The sequence below is a fragment of the Vulpes lagopus genome, chromosome 12 (assembly GCF_018345385.1).
Source record: "Vulpes lagopus strain Blue_001 chromosome 12, ASM1834538v1, whole genome shotgun sequence".
Lineage (NCBI taxonomy): Eukaryota > Metazoa > Chordata > Mammalia > Carnivora > Canidae > Vulpes > Vulpes lagopus.
In genome coordinates this window covers 35,378,857-35,399,118 of record NC_054835.1, presented here as the reverse complement: position 1 = coordinate 35,399,118, position 20,262 = coordinate 35,378,857, and the positions used below count along the sequence as shown (strand labels likewise).

The following is a 20,262-nucleotide window of genomic DNA, read 5'->3' as shown; positions in this document are numbered from 1 at the left end:
CTAGCTTGGAGCCATGGGGAAAGGATGAGAGTGTGGAGTGCAAGGACCAAAGGTAAGCAGGCAGTCATGGAGGACCTCAAGCCCCAGACTGAGCAGTTGGGTATTTTAGGCTTGGTTCTGCAAGTTGTCCAAAGTTGATGTTTTTTGTTTGTTTGTTTGTTTGTTTGTTTGTTTGTTAAGATTTTATTTATTTATTTGAGAAACAGAGAGGGAGCAAGCATGAGCAGGGGTGGGGGTGGGAGGGTGGGGTGGAGGGGCAGAGGGACAAGCAAACTCCCCCCTGAGTAGGGAGTCCAGCACAGGACTCAATCCCAGGACCCTGAGATCATGACCTGAGCCCAAGGCAGATGCTTAACTGACTGAGCCACCCAGGCACCCCCAAGATTGATTTGAATACAGTCAGGGTAGGAAATCCTCTGCACCCAGATAATGATTGTCTAAGAGAAGAGAGCAGAAAGGGCACAGTGTGTGTCCCCATGCCAGGTGCTCCCCAGGTATGATCTTGGTCACTCTCCCAGCTGTCCCCAGAGCAGGGCACGATCATCACCTCTTTGCAAAGAAACTGAGGCTGAGATGACCAAAAGTGAGTTGGGGCTGACGTGCATTGGGGTAGCAGATCCCACTGCCTGGCACCCTGTCAGCAAGTGTGGCTGTACAGTGTTCTGAAGTCTATGGGAGCAGAGAGGAGGGTAGGCGTGAAATGAATGAAGTGGGGACCCCAAGACAGCAAGAACAACAAGAGAGGTAGATGGCAAAAAGGACAGAACGGGGGGCCTGGAGTGCCAGGTATACGTGGTGAGTGGCCTATGGGAATATCACCCATAGGGGTGACTATGGGGACTATCATGGGGACTGTCTCAGGGGAGCTTGCTATGGGCCCAGCCTGACCACAAGGATCTAGGCTGCCATGGCCAAGTTGACGTCAGGTTGAGGCTAGTGCTTCTGGGGAAAGACCTCCAAACACGGGTTTGGAGTGCACCCCTTTGGGGTTCCTTGTGGGCGATGGCCTCTTTGTCTCTCTCCACCCCCATCCTGGGGCCTCTGGCAGATTCCCCGGAGGCCGTGCACATCCACTTAAGAGACCCTAGAGGTCTTGCAGACCCACGAGCAATCCCTACTACTGACCTCTCCTTGTGTCCCCTGCACCCGCTGGCCACCAGATCCTGCCCCCATCTTCACCCAAATATCTCTCAAATGAAATTGAGAGATAATTCCATGTCCACCGCTGCAATAGGGCAGGTCCTCATCCTTTCTCATGTCCCTTCCTGCATTAGCCCCTGATCAGTCTTTCAAATCCACAAAGGCTCTTAGCTCAGGGCCAGATGCAAAGCCATCCATTCCCTTCAGTTCTAAGGCCAGCAGGCTTTCCTGATCATGTCCCTTACAGCCTCTGTGCTTGCGACTGCTGCCCTGCTGTCCTGCCCATGGCACCCCACTGGGCCCGTGCCCTTGTGTGCATCTGCTTGTCCTCCCCCATCTGTACCCCCGGGCACTGTCTTGCTCAGCAGTCAAGGCGGGCTGTGTCCTCCTCCAAGCCACTGTCAGGAGTGCTGCCCAGAGCAGGTCTGCCACTGAGGGTTTGGCCTCGACACAACTCTTCCCTTCAGAGGAGTCCGGGACACAGTGGGGAAGGAGACCTCCAGAGGGCAAAGGCCAAGACTTTGGGCATCGTTTTGCAGGAAAATGAAATCCCTTCCTCATTGCCCCATCATGCTAACAGTTAACCAGAGAGGGCAGTCCAGGGGCCTGTCGGGAACCCCTGCCCGCCCCTCCCACCCCCATGAAATCATTCTTTGTCCCAGCTCTGGCCTTTTCCTTCCCTCCCCCTACCTTCATGCAGCCTGAATCATTTATCCCCCAGGGCCCTGGTTTCTGTGGGCGAAGCTGTAACATCCTGCCCCGTCCCTGCCAGGGAGCCCACATGCTACCCTGCCAGGTAGAGCTCCTTGCCTTTTAATAGGAACATTCAGGAACAAGGCCTTAGGCCACAGGAAGGTTGCCTCATGGTTAGAACTTCTGTGATCCTGGCAGGAAAGGAGAGGGCCCTTAATGATGAAGGGAATTTCTGCTACCTCCCAGATCAAACTCCAGAGGGTACACTGCCTCATCCATCAGACTCAGGGACCTGAAAGCAGGTCTAGTGCCCTCCCCCTGCTGCACCCACCACCCCAACCCCCCCTTGCCTGGTCCTGGCTGCCCTGTCCTCTGCTCCTTAGCTCCCTGAAAGTTGCAAGCAAATTTCCAATCTGGGGTAGCTGGTTTCACTGCACTGCTTCGCTGGCCAGCTCACTGGTGAGGTCCACAGTGAGGCCGCAGGGAGGTGGGTGCTGGGACGAGGGCAGGGAGGAGGCTCCAACCTGTTACTCAGGGCCCAGCTGGGTCCGGAGTGGGTGGGGTGGAGGAAGTGAGTCAGTGGGCACAGCGATTCATGCCTCAGAATTCTGACTTTCCTTTTCAACCCACTGAGCCAAGACATTTGTCCCAACAGGATCCCAGGCCTGGGGAGGGGACGGGGGGCAAGAGGATATTTATGAGACGGAGTTGGCCTCTCACTCACCTCTATGGAGTTCTCTGTTTTAGGGCCATAAAGAGAATGTGGCGAAGTGGATTCGGCTGGACATGCGGTGGGCGAAGACCTCCCATGTCTGAGGGACTGTCATGAGTGCTAGAAATGCAGGTGTACTCAACAGTGAGCATAATTACCACACAGTGAGGGACTTCTGGGCCCCAGTTGTGCTGTGTTCCCACAAACCTGTGAGTCTGGTATCTATAATCACACTGCAAGCCCAGACTAGAAGTCATTGTAAAGGCTGGAAGATTCGAGAATGACTGCGTGTCACCCCCACTGCGCCCCCCTCCCGTTGCCCCACAAGCACCAGTCCTAAGATACAACACGGTGCTTGTTTAGGTTGTTTACATGTGAGAGCTCTCCGAATGTGGGGTCAAGATGAGAGCTCGGCCTCCCCTGAAAAATGTCCCACTTCATCTTGGACACCCCTGGGGGTCCTCAGCTCTGTGCCTGTATGTAGTAGGGTGTCAGTGAATGTTTGAGGCTGACGGATTCTGAGCTAGGGACTGGGCGCCTGCCCTGTGGTATCTAGGTCACAGGAGAAAGGAAATCTGATAAACCCATTCATGCTTCACTGCTCCTCCTTCCCTCCTCAGTAATTTGCATTTGTGGATCAGAGATAGAGACCTGAGTCTTAATTCAATAGCAAAGATTTGGTCCACTTAGATCAACAAATCTTCAGAGCTCTGGGACGCACGGGATGCCGGCTAGGGAATAATGAGAACTCACATCCAGCCCTTTCATTGCACAGATGGAGAAATCGAGTTTTGGAGGAAGAAAGTAACTTGATGAAGGTGAGAGGGCCGAAGAGAGCCTGCACTCAATCCACAAGGCACGCCGATTCTGCTCCATGTTTCTTCTCCAGCTGCCTGTGCACAGCCCATCTGCACTCCGATCTTCCTGTGAGAAGTGAGGGAGCAAGCAGTGTAGTTCAGGGCTCCTGGAGACTGAGATGTTGGTGGCGGTTACTCAGATGAAGGCTGATGCAAACCTAGCAAGCAAGATTACAGAATCTTGATGTTACCATTGTTGTGACTGAGAAAACTTCACCCCAAACCAGGTCCCAACTCTTCTGCTTTCTTCTCTCCCTCCGTTCTGATACTCTCTCTCCATCTTGCTAGGCCTTTCCTTCTCCCTTGTCTGGATACTCCTTTTCCAAGAAGCCTCCCTGCCTCCACAACAGAACCCACAGTTGGCTTGTTGTCACAGTCTCCTGCAGAAACAGATGGACCCCACCCAGGGTTTTGCTTGATGTCAAGACTGATGACGCCACACACGCCAGGAGGGTATGAAAAAGTTTACTATTTACATAATTGAGGTCTCTGGGGAGAGCAGGGCTGGCCTTTTGAGCAAGGTCTGAAATGGTGTGAGAGAGCAAGAAGAGATTGCTTCACTGTGGCTAGGGACTAAGCAAGGTGAGCCTTTATGCAGGAAAGGGGTTTGAATCCCCCTTGGACACCAAAGGAGGGAACATGGCCCCAGGCTCTGTTATCAGCTGATCCAGGTGTGGGGCCTAGAGGGAGAGGAAGAGGTGGGGCTTACAGCTATCAGCAGTCAAACATAAAAAAAATGGACTCTGATTCCTTCACACATGTTGTTCATGTGCCCTTGTTTCTCTCTACCTTTCTAGGTAAGGCTCTTCTCCATGGAGAAAAGTTGACACAATAAAGTCAGCTGATGGATGAGATGAGGCTGTGGATGATTTGTCACTGGAACCAGGGGACTTCAGACCCTTGTCATGAACTTTGAGGTTTCTCCTGCATCTCTTCAGCTCAGAGACCCTTCCAGGGTCCACATCTCCCAACATCCCTCCTCCAGCTCTGTCTTCCCCCACCCCCATCTATCTGACACTCCTCCACATTCCTTGCCTCGAGCCCTCCCCCACTCCCAGGCGCCCTGCTCCCACTCCACATTCCCTCAGGATACTCCCCTGGAGTGGAAAAACCATCCCTCATCCCTTTCCTGCTCCCAGCCCTGGGATCGGACATGCTGGTCATTCCTGTTTGGGATGGCCCAAGAGATAATGGCTGGCATACAGCCCATCTGTCATCACAGGATTCTCAAAGCTGTTTCAGGTAGGACCCCTTGCCCACACTGAGCATCCACCCTGGCCCCTGCTTTCCTTGGCCCCGGCTGTCTCCCCTTCTCCAGAAACAAGGTGGAGGACCTGGCAGCCAGCCCAAAGGAGAATAAGGTAACTTCAGGTCAGCTTTCTATGCCTTGCCCCCAGATGTCTCCTAACCCCTGCACACCCTGGGCCACAAGGCAGACCACGGGGAGAGGTTGGGTGGCTCTGGGAGTCACAGCTCAGGAACGTATGCTGTCCTAAGGGCAGATAGGGATGAGCACCATAGACCGCGCTGTTATGCAGTTGCTTTTGTTCAGATGCATCTGGCTATCTAACCAACATCTGCTCGGGACTCATCTCTTACAGACACAGGTGTGGTCAGTAGCTTCCAGTGCTAGCTCTGCCTGCCTCGAGCTGCCTGACCTTGGACATCCAGGTTTCCTCATAAGTCAAATGAAGATGATAATACTGACCTTGCAGGGAGGACAGGAGGATGAAATGAGTCTTCACATGAAACAATTCATACACTATAATGTTCAAGTCCCCCTCCAGGTTCTCAATCGAATTCTGTACTCCAGAACTCCTTGTTCTTTTCCTTAGGGAGGGTGCCAAATTGTACAAGTTTAGGTCCCCCCCCCCCAAACTTAGACCTGCCCTGAGTAGTGTACAAATGTTAATGATTAGCACAAGTGGTCAAGAAGGACTCTGAGGTCAGATAATACAGGATGAAAATCCAAGCTGTGTGGTCTTAACCAAGTTGCTTAGCCTTTCTGAGTCTCAGGTTCCTCATGAAGCAGATAATCCTCAAAGATTATTGTGAGGTTTGATCTAATAATCCTCGTAAAGTACTTAGCATAGTTCCTGCTGCATTAGCACTTTATCCTTTTTTTTTTTTTTTGAGCATTTTCTACATAGTAATTTTCATTTTATTATTATAAACTTCCAGAAACAGGGACTCTAAATCAAACTGCAAGAGAATGAGGGCTGAGGGCTGAATTTCTGGGCCAAAAGAAGAAAGTTCCTTCAGCCTGGAGAAAACAATGTTCAGGGGAAGTGGGTCTTTGTAAAGAAAATCTCAGAAAAATCTGAGTTAGATTCAAGAAAGTACATAGTGACCTCTTGAAGTTCCCTTTCAATTAGATTCTTCTGAGGATGACGGGGCCTTTGGGCCCTGCCCACCTACCTCCACCTGGTGCCACTCACTACACACCAGGGAGGCTGGCGTCCCCGCCCCATCTCCAAACACTCAGGCTGAGCCCGGGTAGGAGGAGGAGACATTTGGGATTCTGCTGGGCCGGGCCCTGACGGCAGGAGCGGATGAGATATGGGTGCAGTCTGGGCCCAGTTCCCTGGCCACACAGTGCACTCTAAGGAGAAGGGACTCATTTACACCCCGGAGGGTGTATGACGGATACCAGAAGGCGGAGCCCTGTGGGGGAAGTGCTGTCTTGCTGCTCATTACAATTAGCAACGCTTGGTTAGTACCACTGCTAAATACCTGTCCGGCTTTGCCGAGGGAACATATCCAGCCCGGATCAGGGTGGGTGGGTGCGGGCGGGCAAGAGAAACACATCTGGACAAGGACAGCGAAGGGCCTGGGTGCGAGGAAGAAGGCTCAGAGACCGCCAACCGCCTCTCAGGGATTCACAGCGCTGCGGAGGCGAAGCCGGCATTGCCCCCAGCGGCGCGCAGATGTGGGCTCCCGGATGCGCCAACGCCGGGGCTCCCCAGCCGGCCCGCGGAGGTGGCCGCGCCGGGAACGGCCTTGCCAGCAGCAGTGGCAGCCGGAGCAAAGCCTCCAGACAAATCCCACCCCCGGCCCCGCCCGTCCAATCCATCTTGCTCGGGAGGTGACGCTTCCTAGGAGAAGCAAGGGGCGGAGAGGGGAAATCCAAGCCTTTGGGGGCTCCCGACAGGTGTTTGGGGGAGAGGGCGGAGCCTGGTTAGGGAGGATGAGGAGGGAGGGGCGGTGCTGCCCCTTTAAGAGGCGGTGGCGGAGCCGGGACCTTTTCTCTTTCCCCGGAAGGAAAGCGGAGCCCCGGCTGGGCGCGCAAGGTGGGGAGGTGCGGGGCTGGGCGCGGGGAGGCGGGGCGCGCGCGGAGAGGACCGCTCCCTCCCGTCTCCCTCGCGAGCCGCGGCTCTGCGTTCCCAGATCCGCCGCGGAGCCGAGGGCGAAGGGGGCGCGGCCGGGACGCACCGGGGGCAGGGGGCCCGGGGCGGGGGGCCGTGACCCGGCGGCTGCGCAGGCGGGACGGGAGACCCGCGAGCCTCGGAGAGGAATCGGGGCGCGCAGACCCTGGGCGGACGTGACACTGACGGGGCTGAGGGCCAGAAACTTCGCAGCGCTGCGGGGCTCCGGGACGCGCCCGCCGGAGCGGCCCCCGCGGTCCCCCGCCCCCCCGCCGTGCGCGCGGCAGGTGGACAGGTCCTGGCTCCCGGCGCCGGGCGCCCCCGCCCCCGCCCCCGCCCCGCAGCCATGCGCCCGCGCGCCCGCCGCGCCGCCTGCGTCCCGCGCCCGGTGCTCTGCGCGCTCGCCTTGATGGTGGCCGCCGGCGGCCGCGTCGCCTCCGCCTTCAACCTGGACACCCGATTCCTGGTGGTGAAAGAGGCCAGGAACCCGGGCAGCCTCTTCGGCTACTCGGTCGCCCTCCATCGGCAGACGGAGCGGCAGCGGCGCTACCTGTAAGTGCGGCGGGCGGGGCGGGGCGGGGCGGGGCGGGGGCGGCCGTGCGCGTGCAGGGTGCGGGTCCGAGCCCCGCAGCAGCCTGGCTTCCAGGCCCGCGGGCCGCCGGCGTAGTGAACCGGGACCAAGGGGGCGGGGACCTGGGCAGCCCTTCTGCGGCCGAGGTCTGGCGGGAAGTGGAGGGATTGGGTGTGGGATGGGGTCAGCAGTCATTAGCAAGCGCTGACCGGCCGGAACCTGCCTAAACTCAGCCCCTCAACCCTTTAAACCTCTCTTGAAAGTGGAAGTGGGATCCCCGTTTCCCAAGCCCCCTCCCACTGTGTCGACCTAGTGTCTAATCTACGAATACTTCTCTCCAGGGCTGGGACCTGGGGAAGACTGCGAGGTAAACACTCAGTGGATCCCTCTATCCCCTTTCCTGGGAAGAACCAGTGGGCATGTGTTTAACACCCACCCCACCCCCCACCCCCGCCCGCCGGCCTTTACACCTTGCGTTTAGTCTGCCGGCCATGCCAGCCACACCCTCTGCAGAGCCAGACTGGAGGGCCTTCTAAGGGACCTGGCGCTTGGCGGTTGCAGGGTGAGGTGATGGGCGAGTCTGGGCATTTGGAGCTGTCCGGGAGCTCCCTCTGACCCCTGGAAGATGGGGAAGTAGAGGGAGCTGTCCCGACTCCTGCTTGGTCTCCTGCCCCCACCGCACCCCCAGCAGGGACGCCCTCCCACCAGACATCTTCCCCACATTCCACAGATTCATGTTGAATCTTCAACCCTGAGTGTGTTTGTTTTGGTTTGAAGAGGGAAATGGTGTTTTTCTCTTCTGTTAGACTCCCCCCACCCCCACAGCTGTAAGGAGAAGGAGGGGGGGAGAGCTACCCACAGGACAGAGGAGAGGAGATTGCATCCAGCTGTTTGTTTCCTACCCTGCTTCCTGCTTCCCGCTGCCACCAACACTCTCCTGCCTAGAGTCCAGGTTTCAGGGATTTTTCTTCTGTAGGCTCAGGTGCTGAGGTTGACAGCTAGGGGAAGAAGGCCTCTGGGGAAGGGGAGGCTACCCCAGGAGGGAAGGTGTTAGGAAAGGTCAGGCAGGCCCCACCTAAGTCTCTGGGCTGGGGGACCTACCAGACAGCTATCCCTACCTGGTGTCTCACTCCACTGAGCAAGAGGACATGGTCTGATACAGGGTGTATTGTAACCTTTCTCAACTCTGGCTGGAGCCTGCAGAAACTTGAGGAAGCTTGGAATGTCCAAAGTCCAAACTCTACCCCAGCCTTGGCCTCTGCCCTGTCGGCCCAGCCCCTGCCCAGTCTACCTATCTACCTGGGCCTCCATCTAGCTTCTGCAGAGGCTAAGGCCACCACATCCCTCCCAGCGCAGCACCATGCCCTCGGCCAGCCTTTCATCTTTTGCAGACCTTAAAAGTGACCATCAGCACAAGTTTCTGTATTGGCGCTTTTTCTGCCCCAGCCCAGAAAAAGATTTTCTGACTTTCCAGACTGACTCTGCATGATATAAAGCAATGCAGTGTAAAAAGAAGATCAGGAAAGCAAGAGTAAATAATGAAAAGCTGGAGTAGATAATGGGCTCTGTAAACCCCGCTCCCCATCCCCCCTACCCCATCCCCCCTACCCGCCATGTGACCTTGAGCAATACATTTCCCTTCTCTGGGCCAGTTTTCTCCAAAAAGGGGTTGGACCTGGATCTATAGCCTCCTTCCTGCCTCTGTTGGCCTATAAGAGGCAGTTTGCGATTGGCAAGAAAGAAGAGGCGAGGCGCCGGAGTCCCACTGCCACATTCCAGTCTCGGAACTGTCACTAATACCTGAGTCTTAACGTCTCTACATGTTGGCGGAGGGAGGCGGGGCAGCATGCCCTCTTCATGAGGTGCCAGTGGGGCTCTCTAGTGAGACAGCGTGTGTAAAAGGCTCTGTACATGCCTGTGTCTCCGGGGAGCAGTTAGTGCTCTTGTGCCGAAGCCAGGCTCTTACTACCCATGTGCCTCACCCAAGATAGCTGAGCAGAGGGGGTTCTACCTTTCTTCCTGGGCGGCTAGAGATGGCATTAGACCTGCTAAGAGCCCAGGAGGTTCTAAAGCTAATGACCCTTGGAGAGGCAGGAAGTTCTAAACAGAGATCTGGGCCATTCTCTTGGGTATCCTGTCTTTCCCCAGGGTAGTTCTATATCTTGGTTCATCTCCTCTTCTTGCTGAATTCTGCCCCTTGGCCCTTTGGGAGAGCCAGCTGGGCCATCTGGGCTTAGTTGCAGCCAGCTGTATAGCCAGATGTGAACAGCTGCCTGAGTGCACAGCTTAGGGCAACCAACAAGTCAAGTCTTATATTCTGTTAGTCTACAAGTCCTTTTGGAAGAGGGGAGAGGTTTCATGGTCATGAATAAAAACTCTTAGCCTGGGGTTCATAGAAGGTTTGCAGGAGGTACAGGGACCCCTGAAAGTACGTGTAAAATCATGCATCTGTGCGTTGTTCTGCGGGCAGGAGGAGGGGAAGAGCACAGCTTTCATCATATTCTCAAAGATGGCCTTATCCTAGAAATGGTTAGAAACCCAGGTGTGGACCCTCTTTGTTCCCTATCTCTTTTGTCTCTGGGCTGGAGTTCACCCCAACACAGGCCCCAGCTTCCCTGGCTCTGGAAGCAAGAAGTGAGGAGCAGGCCCAAGGCCCCAAGAGCTTTGGGCTTCTGTGAGAGATGTGAAGAGCCCTGGGGAAGCAGAGGGACTGTTCCTCTGGGCAGTGGTCCCTGCCCCCAGCCCCTAGCCCCTGCTCTGTAGCTCCCTCCTGAGAATCCAGTTGTCCTGGTTTGGTCTGACGCTGTGGGCTAGGGAAGATACCACTGGAGCTTTCTCTCCCCTTTGCCCTAGCCTGGAAATGAGGGTGTCTGCGGAGCCTGGGGCGGGGGTGGCTGTGGCTCCCGGCAGATGAGGTCATATCTAAGGTAGGTAGGAACCGGGCTTACCTGCTGTGCTCTCCTAAAACATGTTTCCCTGGGCAGGGCAGGCGCCTGGCAGCCTCCAAGGCTCGTGCTGGAGGAAACAGGCAGAGCAGCTGTGGCTGCAGGCAGAAGGCCTGCACCCCGAGTGCCCTTCTCCGTTCCCTCCGATGACCAGCCCAGGCCAGGGAGCTTTAAATTGGGGAGAAGGCAGGGGAAGACTCACCTAGTAGAAAAAGAAGTGAAAGGGGGTTGGCTGGAGCTGAACAAAGGAGGAAGATGTCTGTTGCAGCATGAGGGATTGAGGCTAGATAACATGAAGAACACCCCAAGGGATCAAATATGGAAAAGATACTAAGGAGCCAGCAAGAGGGAGAAGAAATGAGAAAAACAGCCTTGTTTGGGGACATGGCCTCTTTCTCCTGTCCTCTCTCATTCTCTTGCTTCCTCCAGCCTGTTGCTCTGGTTCTAGGGCTGAGTCACCAGTGGGGAGAGGGGGCTGGGTGGGCAGAGTAAGGGCGATGTGGGGGGAGGATGGAGAGGGCTGCGGCTCAGCTCACTGGAGCAAGCAGCCTCTGGGGAGTTGGCTAATTCGGGCAGCAGGATGGGCACAGAGCTGGGATCCAGCATCTGAGAGCTGCCCCCACCCCCACCCCTGGACTCAAAACTGTAGCAGTGCCCTGCGCCACTGCCTCCCACCCCTGCCCGGCCTGAGGAGTAAGGCATGGGGCGTGTGGTCTGAATGCTCGCCCCTCTGGCCCCCCCACGTTAACTAAAAGCTTCCCAGGCACCTCCCTGATGAGGATCCTGGGAAGTTGAATCTTACAGGCAGTTTCTCTGAGCATCACCCCACCCCAGTGTCCCCCAGGGAGCCTTCTTCTCTGCAAGGAGAGCCAACCTGGTGTCTTGAATGCTCCTTAGCTCCATTCCCCAGCCTCCTCCCATACTGCTGTTTTCAGCTTGGCTGTTGCATTAGCTTTGAACACCAGCCCCCCACCCAAGGAAGAGTGATGGAACCGGGTTGAGGAAGTGCTTTTATGGAACTTGGAGTTCAAGGGGCTCCCCAGAGGCCAGGATGGGCTGTCTGGCTGGAGCCAAAGAAGAGGCTGAGAAGCTGTCAGAAAGCCCTTGAGAGGTCATTTCATCCATCCCCTTAGCTCCTGGAGGGGTCCAACCCCGCTCCAGGAGAGGGGAGGTCAGATCTCCTTTCTTCCGTGCTTCAAGAGCTGGGCAAAGCATCCTACTAGCCTCCCTTCTGACCGCAGCCTGGAGGTTGGACTCCGTGGCAGTCTGGGAGGGGTCGGCTTCTGGACTCACTGATCTGGACCAGACCCAACAGCAGGCAGCAGAGGTGCTCCTTTGCATATTGTTTTACATTTCACTTACATGCCAGCAAGGTCTCTCCCACACCTGGCTGCAGCTTAAGGAAGCTGGACCTGACCCTCTGCACATGCCTTTCCCCATCTAACTCCCGGTCCTCTGGCTGTAGACCCATTGGATCCTGGGCTGGGAGCCAGAGGGCCTTAAAGGGCCTCTGAGCAGGCCAAGTAGAAGCTAAAAATACTCCAGGGGGGCTGGAGGAGGGGGGCTCCTTTGGAATCTCTGGGGAGGGAGGGGCCTGGGATGTGGGGCTGGAATTAGGGCACTCGCCCTGCCCTATAACCCATCAGTGGGCACAAAGCTGGTGCAGGGTGAGGGCTGAGTGGGTATAGATGGTAAAGGGGTTTCTTTCTTTTTTTTTTTTTTTTTAAGATTTTATTTATTGATTTATTTATGAGAGAGACAGAGAGAGAGAGAGAGAGAGAGAGAGGCAGAGACACAGGCAGAGGGAGAAGCAGGCTCTATGCAGGGAGCCCGACATGGGGCTCGATCCTGGGCCTCCAGGATCAGGCCCTGGGCTGACGGTGGCACTAAACCGCTGAGCCACCTGGGCTGCCCAAAGGGGTTTATTTCAACCCCAGTTGCCATTCGTGTTTGGCTTTGCCTGCTCGGTACCCCAGGAGGCTAAGAGGAGGGGTCCCTCAGCCCACTCCCCCTGAGATGAGCAAAGCTGAGAGGTCATGGCCACCCTGCTCCTGAACTGTCTCATGCCCCAACAGCTTGGTCAGGGCTGCATCTGGGGCAAAGCCATACTTGCACTGCATTTCACACCCTGGAAAGCAACCAGGGCTCCCCAGGGACTCCTTGCCGCCTGCCCCCCCAGGCCTGGACCTGTCCCTTCAAATTCATGATAGCCAACACTCAGCCTCTACCTCCAGCCAGATCGGGGCAATGACGCTAGAACACACCCCGCCTCAGTGATTCCACCGCCACGAAGGACTGCTTAGGTCCCCTCCTCTGCTCCCTGTAAATAGCTGAACCAGTCTGCTGTTTGCCCTCTGTTCTAGACTCACTAACCTGACAGGGCAAAGATTCCTGGGTGCTTGGAGGAACACCTGGGGGTGAGCCAGGGCCAGTCCCTGATGCCGCCAGAAACTGGACAGACAGTGCTCATGTTGGCCATGACTTCGGAGTCAGAAAGCTCTTGTGAAGAATGAACCTGTTTGTTCCCCTCAACAGCCCTGGAGGTTGATGGGACAGCTGCTGTTCCCATTTCATAGATGAGGCACTTACAGCTCAGAGACGGAAAAAAATTGCCCCAGGAGGCAGAACAAAGCCGAGAACCAGGCCCTTAGGTTCCTTTCCCACAGGCTCTTGCTTCCCTCTCTCACCTGTCAGTGGCGCCGGGGCAGATGTCCATGGGTGGTCAGGCAGCGGACTCACCGAGCACCCTCTCCAGCCCGGGCAGAGGGTGACTAATGGGGCCTGGCTGCCACCCTGGTGCCCTGCCAGCTTTCCCCCAGCCCCTCCTAGCACTGCTCTGCTCGGAGAAGCTGCACCCTTGCCCCCAGGGATGCTTCCCAGGGCGAGCTCTGAAGATGTGAGGCGCAGGCAGAGATCCCACCCCTTCCCAGCACCCCAGGCAGTGCATTCCTCACAGCCAGTGGGTGGAGGCACCCCAGGTCCCGGCATGCCCAGGCCCTGCCCTGCCCACTCCCTGGAGCCCTCACTCACAGGTCCCAGGCAGGAGTTGCAGGCGGGGCCGTTGCTGTGTACCTCCAGACTCTGGCAGGAAGCCCAGAGCCTCGGGGTGATAGTGTTGCTGGAGCTTGATCGAGGGGTACCTAGGAGGTACCTGCCACCCTGGAGGCTGTGTCCATCAGGATCTGGCTGGCAATCCTAGCAGAATGTCCAGAGGCCACCAGGAGGTGATATCCCGAGGGCAAAGGGTGGTAGAGCTGTCTTCTCAAACTGAGGTGCACAGTATTTGGGATACATGTTAAATATGCAGGTTCTAGGGCCCTACCCCCAGATGCAATGCAGATGGTCTGTGGTAGGCTGAGGAATTTGCCGTTTTTTAACAAATATGCTGGGGATTTCTCATACTGGTGGGCCAAGGACCTTGTCTTCTGAGATACTGCTTCCAGGCTGACCTGCCTTCCTCTCCTCTAGCCAACTGTCTGGGATGGGGTGGGTGGCGAGGGCCCTAAGCATCCTTGTAGGAACTTGCTTTGCAGTTATTGTCCCCAAAGATGGGTGCTGGGCAGGCTGGGGCCAATCCCCACTCTCGTGCCCACCTGCCAAGAATGTGGCCCTGTGGCCCCACTGTCCAAAGGGCCAGGTACCCAGCATTCCCAGCCCTTGTATGCCTGTCTCTGGGTAGTGGCGGTGACATGCCGGGGAGAGTAGACCTCACGGAGGTCACTCAGGGGCCCTGCTGGCTGCAGCTCATGCGACTCCAGTTTTGGGGACACCCACTACATTCAGTTGTCATCTCCTGCTGCCATTCTTCAGTGCTAGCCCCTAGACCTAGGAGGGACCCAGGCCTCCAGCATTGCCCCTACCCCTTTCACGTGTTCTCAGGCTGCCCTGGAAGTTGATCCCTGTGCAGGGATTCCCCTGGTCATTCTCTCTTCCCGTCTACTTTCACCTCAGAGGCCAAAGCATTCCTTTCAAAACCCAGATCTGACCATGTCATTCAGATGCCAAACATTCCTTTCAAACCCCAGATCTGATCATGTCACTCCCTTGCTTAAAAATCCCTTCCCAACCTGCACTTCTGGGCTCCCCTTCCACCCCCCCCAGGTCCCCCTGCCCCCTGGGTCCCTCCTCCATGTTCCCAGCTCCTGCTGTATAAAGAGCCTTGCAAATCCTGAGTCACCCTGCTTGCTCATGCTTCCTGCCCTTGCACATGTCATACCTTTGCCTGAAGTGCCCTTCCTCCCTTTCTCCTGGTGAGCCCTGGTCATCATCCTCAGACTCTGACCAGGTTCCCCTCTTACCTGAGCCTCCTAGACTACCCCCCCAACACTGGGTCTGGGCAGGTTTGCACCCTGCTTTCCTCTCCCGAGGCACTCACTGCAGATATCTGTTTTCTTGCCTGCCTCTCCTGCATTGGCCACTCCTGGAGGGCAGGGGCCAGGATCCATTCATCTCCTGACACCAGAGCCTGGCACACAGCCTGGCATCAGGGACACAGCAGACGCTCAGCAAACATATTGAACAGAAAGTTGTTTGCAGTAGGCTTTGGGAAGTCTGAGCCCAGGCCCACCAGCCTCATTGCCCCCCACCCTCCACCCCAGGCTCCTGGCTGGTGCTCCCCAGGACCTCGCTGTGCCTGATGGCTATACCAACCGGACCGGTGCCGTGTACCTGTGCCCACTCACTGCCCACAAGAACGACTGTGAGCGGATGGACATCTCAGAGAAAAGTAAGGGAAAAAGCGCTGAGGATCAGCGCCGGGACAGGAGCCTGGTGGGGGAGGGGGGCAGGTAACACAGAGGGTGACCTGGAGGAGCTATCAGGCTTACCTGGGCAGTTTCTAGTCCCTTCTTGTCCAGCTGGGGGGAGGGAGCTCTAGAGGAAAGTGGGACCACATGGGATTTGTAGAGCTGAGATTCCTGGTGAGCTGGAGGAGGGCAAGGGAGGGCTGCCTGCAGTAGTGGAAAGCCAGGAAGACCAACTCCTGCCCTCTGGAGGCTCCAAGCACCAGGAAGATGGGTGCCCTGGCTCATGATCCCTCCCATGCCCACAGGTGACCCTGACCATCACATTATTGAGGACATGTGGCTCGGGGTGACTGTGGCCAGCCAGGGCCCTGCGGGCAGAGTCCTGGTAAGTGGGCACTTACTGTCCGCTCCCCCCCCCCCGCCCCCGCCCTCTCCTTCATTTCCCAGGAGCTGGGGAGGGAAGCAGAGGGTGGGAGAGGGGTCTTTAGTGAGTGAGCTGGGACCTTGCAAATGTCCATTTATATGACTGTATGTCTCCATGGGCCCAAGTGTCCCCTTGATCCTTCACTTATGGCATGCTTCCAGGGCCTGGCATGGCTTGGGTCCTGTCTGAATCACCCACTTCCTTTCCCCTCCTGGGGTGCTCACCCTTCGTGGGAATGTGCTGAGGGAACTGTGAGGAGAAAAGGGCAGAGAGAGCCCGGGGCAGCGTGGCCTGGGCCCGCTCCTTTCTGACAGGCTGGCCCGCGGAAGAGGCACAGCCCTGCTGACCCCAGCTCACCCGCTGGGCTTTGGGGGCCACTCCCTGCTGTCACTTGTCACTTCCTGGCTACATTCTTCAGTGTAAGCCCCTGGGGTCTCAATTTCTGAATCCCAGATAGGCGATTCTCCTTTTTTTTTTCCCCCACTTAAAAAAAAAGTGTGATGTGAAATTTACAGATAGCAAAATGTACAGATATTGAGTTTTAATGAGGTTTGACAAATGAAACACCTGTGTAACTGACACTCATTAAAGAAATATTTACATCACTCCAGAAAGTGTGCCCCCCTTCCAATCAATCGCCACCCCCATGGTCATCTCTGTTGCAATTTCTTTCACCTTTGAACACTGTTTTAAGCTCCAGGGGTTTGCATCAGTTCACTGAAATGCCATTTTTAGAACCATGTTATGGACAGCAGGTGGTCTAGCATTCCATTTAAGGCAATTGTAGGTCCCAGGCCCTTGTCTGCTTACCCTTTCAACAAATGTCCAGGGCAGCCTGGGTGGCTCCGTGGTTTGGCTCCATGGTTTAGCGTCGCGTTCGGCCCAGGGCGTGATCCTGGAGACCTGGGATCGAGCCCCACGTCAGGCTCCCTGTATGGAGCCTGCTCCTCCCTCTGCCTGTGTCTCTGCCTCTCTCTCTCTCTCTCTCTCTCTCATAAATAAATAAATAAAATCTAAAAAAACAAAACAAAACAAACAAATGTCCAGTGAGCCCCTACTGTGGTCGCGCATCTGCTAACATTGGAAGCTTAGCAGTGACTCAGGCCCGCTGCTGCTGGAGCTCACAGCTGGCAGGAGACACAGAGAGCAAGCAAGCAAGACCCAGGCCCAGTTCTGGGTTTCGCCTGCCCCTGCTGTTTTACAAATGCCCTGTTCTGCCTGATTTGTCCTGCAGCTGTTTGTTGAACACCTCCAGTATGTGGGGAGAAGCTACCAGAGAGGCGGAGCAGCCTAGCACTTAGGAGCTCAGACTCAGGAGCCTGACAGCCTTGGTTTGAGTATTCTCCGCTTCTCTCTAGATGTGAGATCTTAGAGACTTAGTTCTCTGTGCCTCAGTTTTCTTATCTAAAATGGGGGTGGTGGTGGTAGAAATTGTCTCTACTCCCCAGGGAAGTTGGGAGCCATCCTGGAGGCAATATGAGAGGAGTTTAGACTTCTGTCCAGCATACAGTAAGGACTCAGTAGGTGTTAGCTGTTATTACTGCTGTCATTGCTATTATTTTAATAATGGCCCATCCATGAAGAGGGCACAGCAGAGAAGTAAGTTCCTTAATCTGCTTTGTATCTAGGTTTGTTTGTTTATTTATTTATTTATTTATTGAAAATATTTTATTCATTCATGAGAGACACAGAGAGAGAGAGAGGCAGAAACATAGGCAGAGGGAGAAGCAGGCTTCCTGTGGGGAGTCTGATGTGGGACTCGATCTCGGGACTCCGGGACCACACCCTGAGCCGAAGGCAGACACTCAACCACTGAGCCACCCAGGCGTGCCCCTAACTAGCTCCTTTTAGACCCAAGAGCCCGGACCCACATTCCCTCATCCTTTCCCCTTTTCCTTTTGCCAAGATCTGTAAGGCTTTCAAATCCAGGACCTCCTGGCCTTCCCCAAAAGTGTTCCCAGCCTTCAGCGCAGATTTCTGAATCCTGGAAAGGAGACACAGGTCCAGGTGTCACTGTGGGAAGAAAGAAAAGCCCAGAGACCTTTTCCAGCTCCTCTCCAGCAAAGCCAGAGGTGCAAAGGGCCAAGGAGACAACTGGCCTTTGGTCCTTGCCACAGGCTCAGGCTGTGTGTGTTGGGGGGGTGTGTCCCCAGGTCTGCGCCCACCGCTACACCCAGGTGCTATGGTCAGGATCGGAGGACCAGCGGCGCATGGTGGGCAAGTGCTATGTGCGGGGCAATGACCTCGAGCTGGACCCCACTGATGATTGGCAGACCTACCACAATGAGATGTGTAATAGCAACACTGACTACCTGGAAACAGGCATGTGCCAGCTGGGCACCAGTGGTGGCTTCACCCAGAATACCGTGTACTTCGGTGCTCCTGGTGCCTACAACTGGAAAGGTAGGGACTGTGGGGGATGGGGGGAGGAGGATGGGGAGGGTGGAGGAGGAGCAGAGACCACCCACTCCCAGTTAGCTACAGGGACATCTGGCTCACCCTCCACACTAGAGGGCAGAAGAGAACTCTTTGCCCACATGGCTTCAAGTGCTTATTATGTCTATTAATCTGAAAAGACTTTTATGAGGCAAGTGTCCTTGCACCCGTTTTATAGAAGACTGAGCCTCCGAGAAGTGAAGTCAATTGCCCAAGGCTGACAGTAAGTTACCAGACCTGAACTGAAACACACGTCCATCTGACTCCACCTCAAGCACTTAAAACCTTATTAAAGTAAAACATGCTCCTGGTACAACTACTAACTGGGACAGTAGGATTTGGAGAAACAAAGAGTAAAAGTGCCCCTCTTCTCCCACCCACCTCCCTTGTCCTGTTTCCCTGTGCAGACTGCCAAGTGTCTTGCGGAGCCTCTATTTTAGAATATATAGATATCTTTAAAACCACACACACAGAATCACATTAAACATGCTGTCCTGCTACTTTCTCTTCCCACTTATCAACAAGTTGGGGCATTTGTTCTCGTCAATACAGGCCAATCTTTGGGGGGACCCGTGGAGTATTTCTTTGTATCAAGAGCCGTGCTTGTAGCTGCATGGCCACACTACCACTCAGGGGGGGGTCTGGGGCTCACCCCGCCATCTCTGCCTTTCTCCACCACACAGGTTATAGCTACATTTGAGCCTTCTCTCCTTACTGCATCCTTCTTTTTTTTTTTTTCTATTTTTAAAAAATATTTTATTTATTTACTCATGAGATACACAGAGAGAGAGACACAGAGACACAGGCAGAGAAAGAAGCAGGCTTCATGCAGGGAGCCCGATGCGGGACTCGATCCCCGGACTCCAGGATCACGCCCTGGGCCAAAGGCAGGCGCCAAACCACTGAGCCACCCAGGGATCCCCTGCATCCTTCTTAATTGCAGAATCAACAGGCAGAGGGAGCCCTGAATCATCTCCTCTTGACCAGCAGCCCAGGGCATAGTTGTAGCTCCAGACTCACTGGAGGCGGAGGCCTCTGCTCAGTCCTCTGATCCTGCCTCCCCTACTCCTGGTCCTTTAGAATCTCGCCAGGGCAGGGCAGGGCAGGGCAGGGCAGCAGGTACTCTCCAGCAGCAGCCCCAGAGCATAGGGGCAGGTACGCAGCCCAAGCTTGGGGGCAGGATCAGGAGATAACAGCATGGAGTCTGGCCTCAGTGTCTCGAGTGAGGGAAGTGTCACTTACTAACCAGGAGCCTGGATGACCAGATTCCAGCCTTGGCTCAGCAACTATCCCCTGTCCCCGAGCCTTGCTTTCTTCATCTGCAAAATGGGCATTATCATTCTACTTCACAGAATGACTAAGATAAAGTGGATGTGATTTGCCAAAGGCAAAGTGCTCACAAATAAAAGGTGTTATTATATTTTTCTTGGGTGGGGGTGGCAGGGGGACCAGGATGTGGTGGTTGAAGGGAGTGGTTTCAGCTCCTCCCTTTCCCCTCCTGAAATTCTTGTGAAGGAAACAGCTACATGATTCAGCGGAAGGACTGGGATTTATCCGAATTTAGTTATAAGGACCCAGAGGACCAAGGAAACCTCTATATTGGTGAGTCCAGCTGTGGTGGCTCATTGGGTGGTGGAGGAAGAAGGGGACTCCATTCCCAGCACACTGGCCTCTCACCTTCAGTGCCTGGTGGAAGAGTGACACCATGGCGTATGTGTGACTAGTGGCATTTAGTTCAACTAGCACACACTTGTTGAGCACCACCTGTATGCCAGGCCTGTTCTGAGCACCCAAAATGCATCCAGAGTCCACTTTCTTGTCCAACTTGGAATAGAAGATATTTGGGGAGTCTGAAGGGCTGGATCCAGAGTGGAAGGGGAAAAGTTCACTGGGCCTTGATTGACCACCTTTCCCCCATCCCAGGATACACGGTGCAGGTGGGCAGCGCCATCCTGCATCCCACGGACATCACCATTGTGACAGGTGCTCCCCGGCACCGACATATGGGTGCTGTCTTCTTGTTGAGCCAGGAGGCAGGCCGAGACCTGCGGAGGAGGCAGGTGCTGGAGGGTACGCAGGTGGGCGCCTATTTTGGCAGCGCCATTGCCCTGGCAGACCTGAACAATGATGGGTGAGACTCCAGGGACACTCTCTGGGACCAGGGAGAATGGGTGAGGGGGGCAGGCTTGCCCAAGAGAAATGCATTTTTTCCCCAGAGAAATGCAAGGTTGTGATTGTTCATTTGTTTGCATGCTGTTTACAGGGATTTGCAAGTCTAATTTGCATATTGATTTGCAATGAGACTTGATGAGGTTCTGGGTGTTTACATGTCAATTGCATGACACCTGCATCTCCTTTTGTCATTTTATGGTTT

The 20,262-nt window shown here is 55.3% G+C and overlaps 1 protein-coding gene and 1 long non-coding RNA gene across 2 annotated transcripts in view; both read left to right on the top strand.

Moving 5' to 3' along the window:
* Positions 1-220: 220 nt before the first annotated feature.
* On the top strand, positions 221-4,484 carry LOC121473442. Its single transcript, XR_005983154.1, has 3 exons — positions 221-3,363; positions 3,691-3,855; positions 4,200-4,484. It is a non-coding gene; the product is annotated as an uncharacterized LOC121473442 (long non-coding RNA).
* Positions 4,485-7,111: 2,627 nt separating this feature from the next.
* The window catches only part of ITGA3 (integrin subunit alpha 3), a 29,565-nt gene continuing 16,414 nt past the window's right edge, over positions 7,112-20,262 (top strand). The window contains exons 1-6 of the mRNA XM_041725827.1: positions 7,112-7,319; positions 14,882-15,009; positions 15,334-15,413; positions 17,606-17,855; positions 19,404-19,490; positions 19,812-20,019. Coding sequence (XP_041581761.1) covers positions 7,114-7,319; positions 14,882-15,009; positions 15,334-15,413; positions 17,606-17,855; positions 19,404-19,490; positions 19,812-20,019 — 959 coding nt within the window. The 5' untranslated portion in view covers positions 7,112-7,113. The remainder of the gene's footprint in view (positions 7,320-14,881; positions 15,010-15,333; positions 15,414-17,605; positions 17,856-19,403; positions 19,491-19,811; positions 20,020-20,262) is intronic.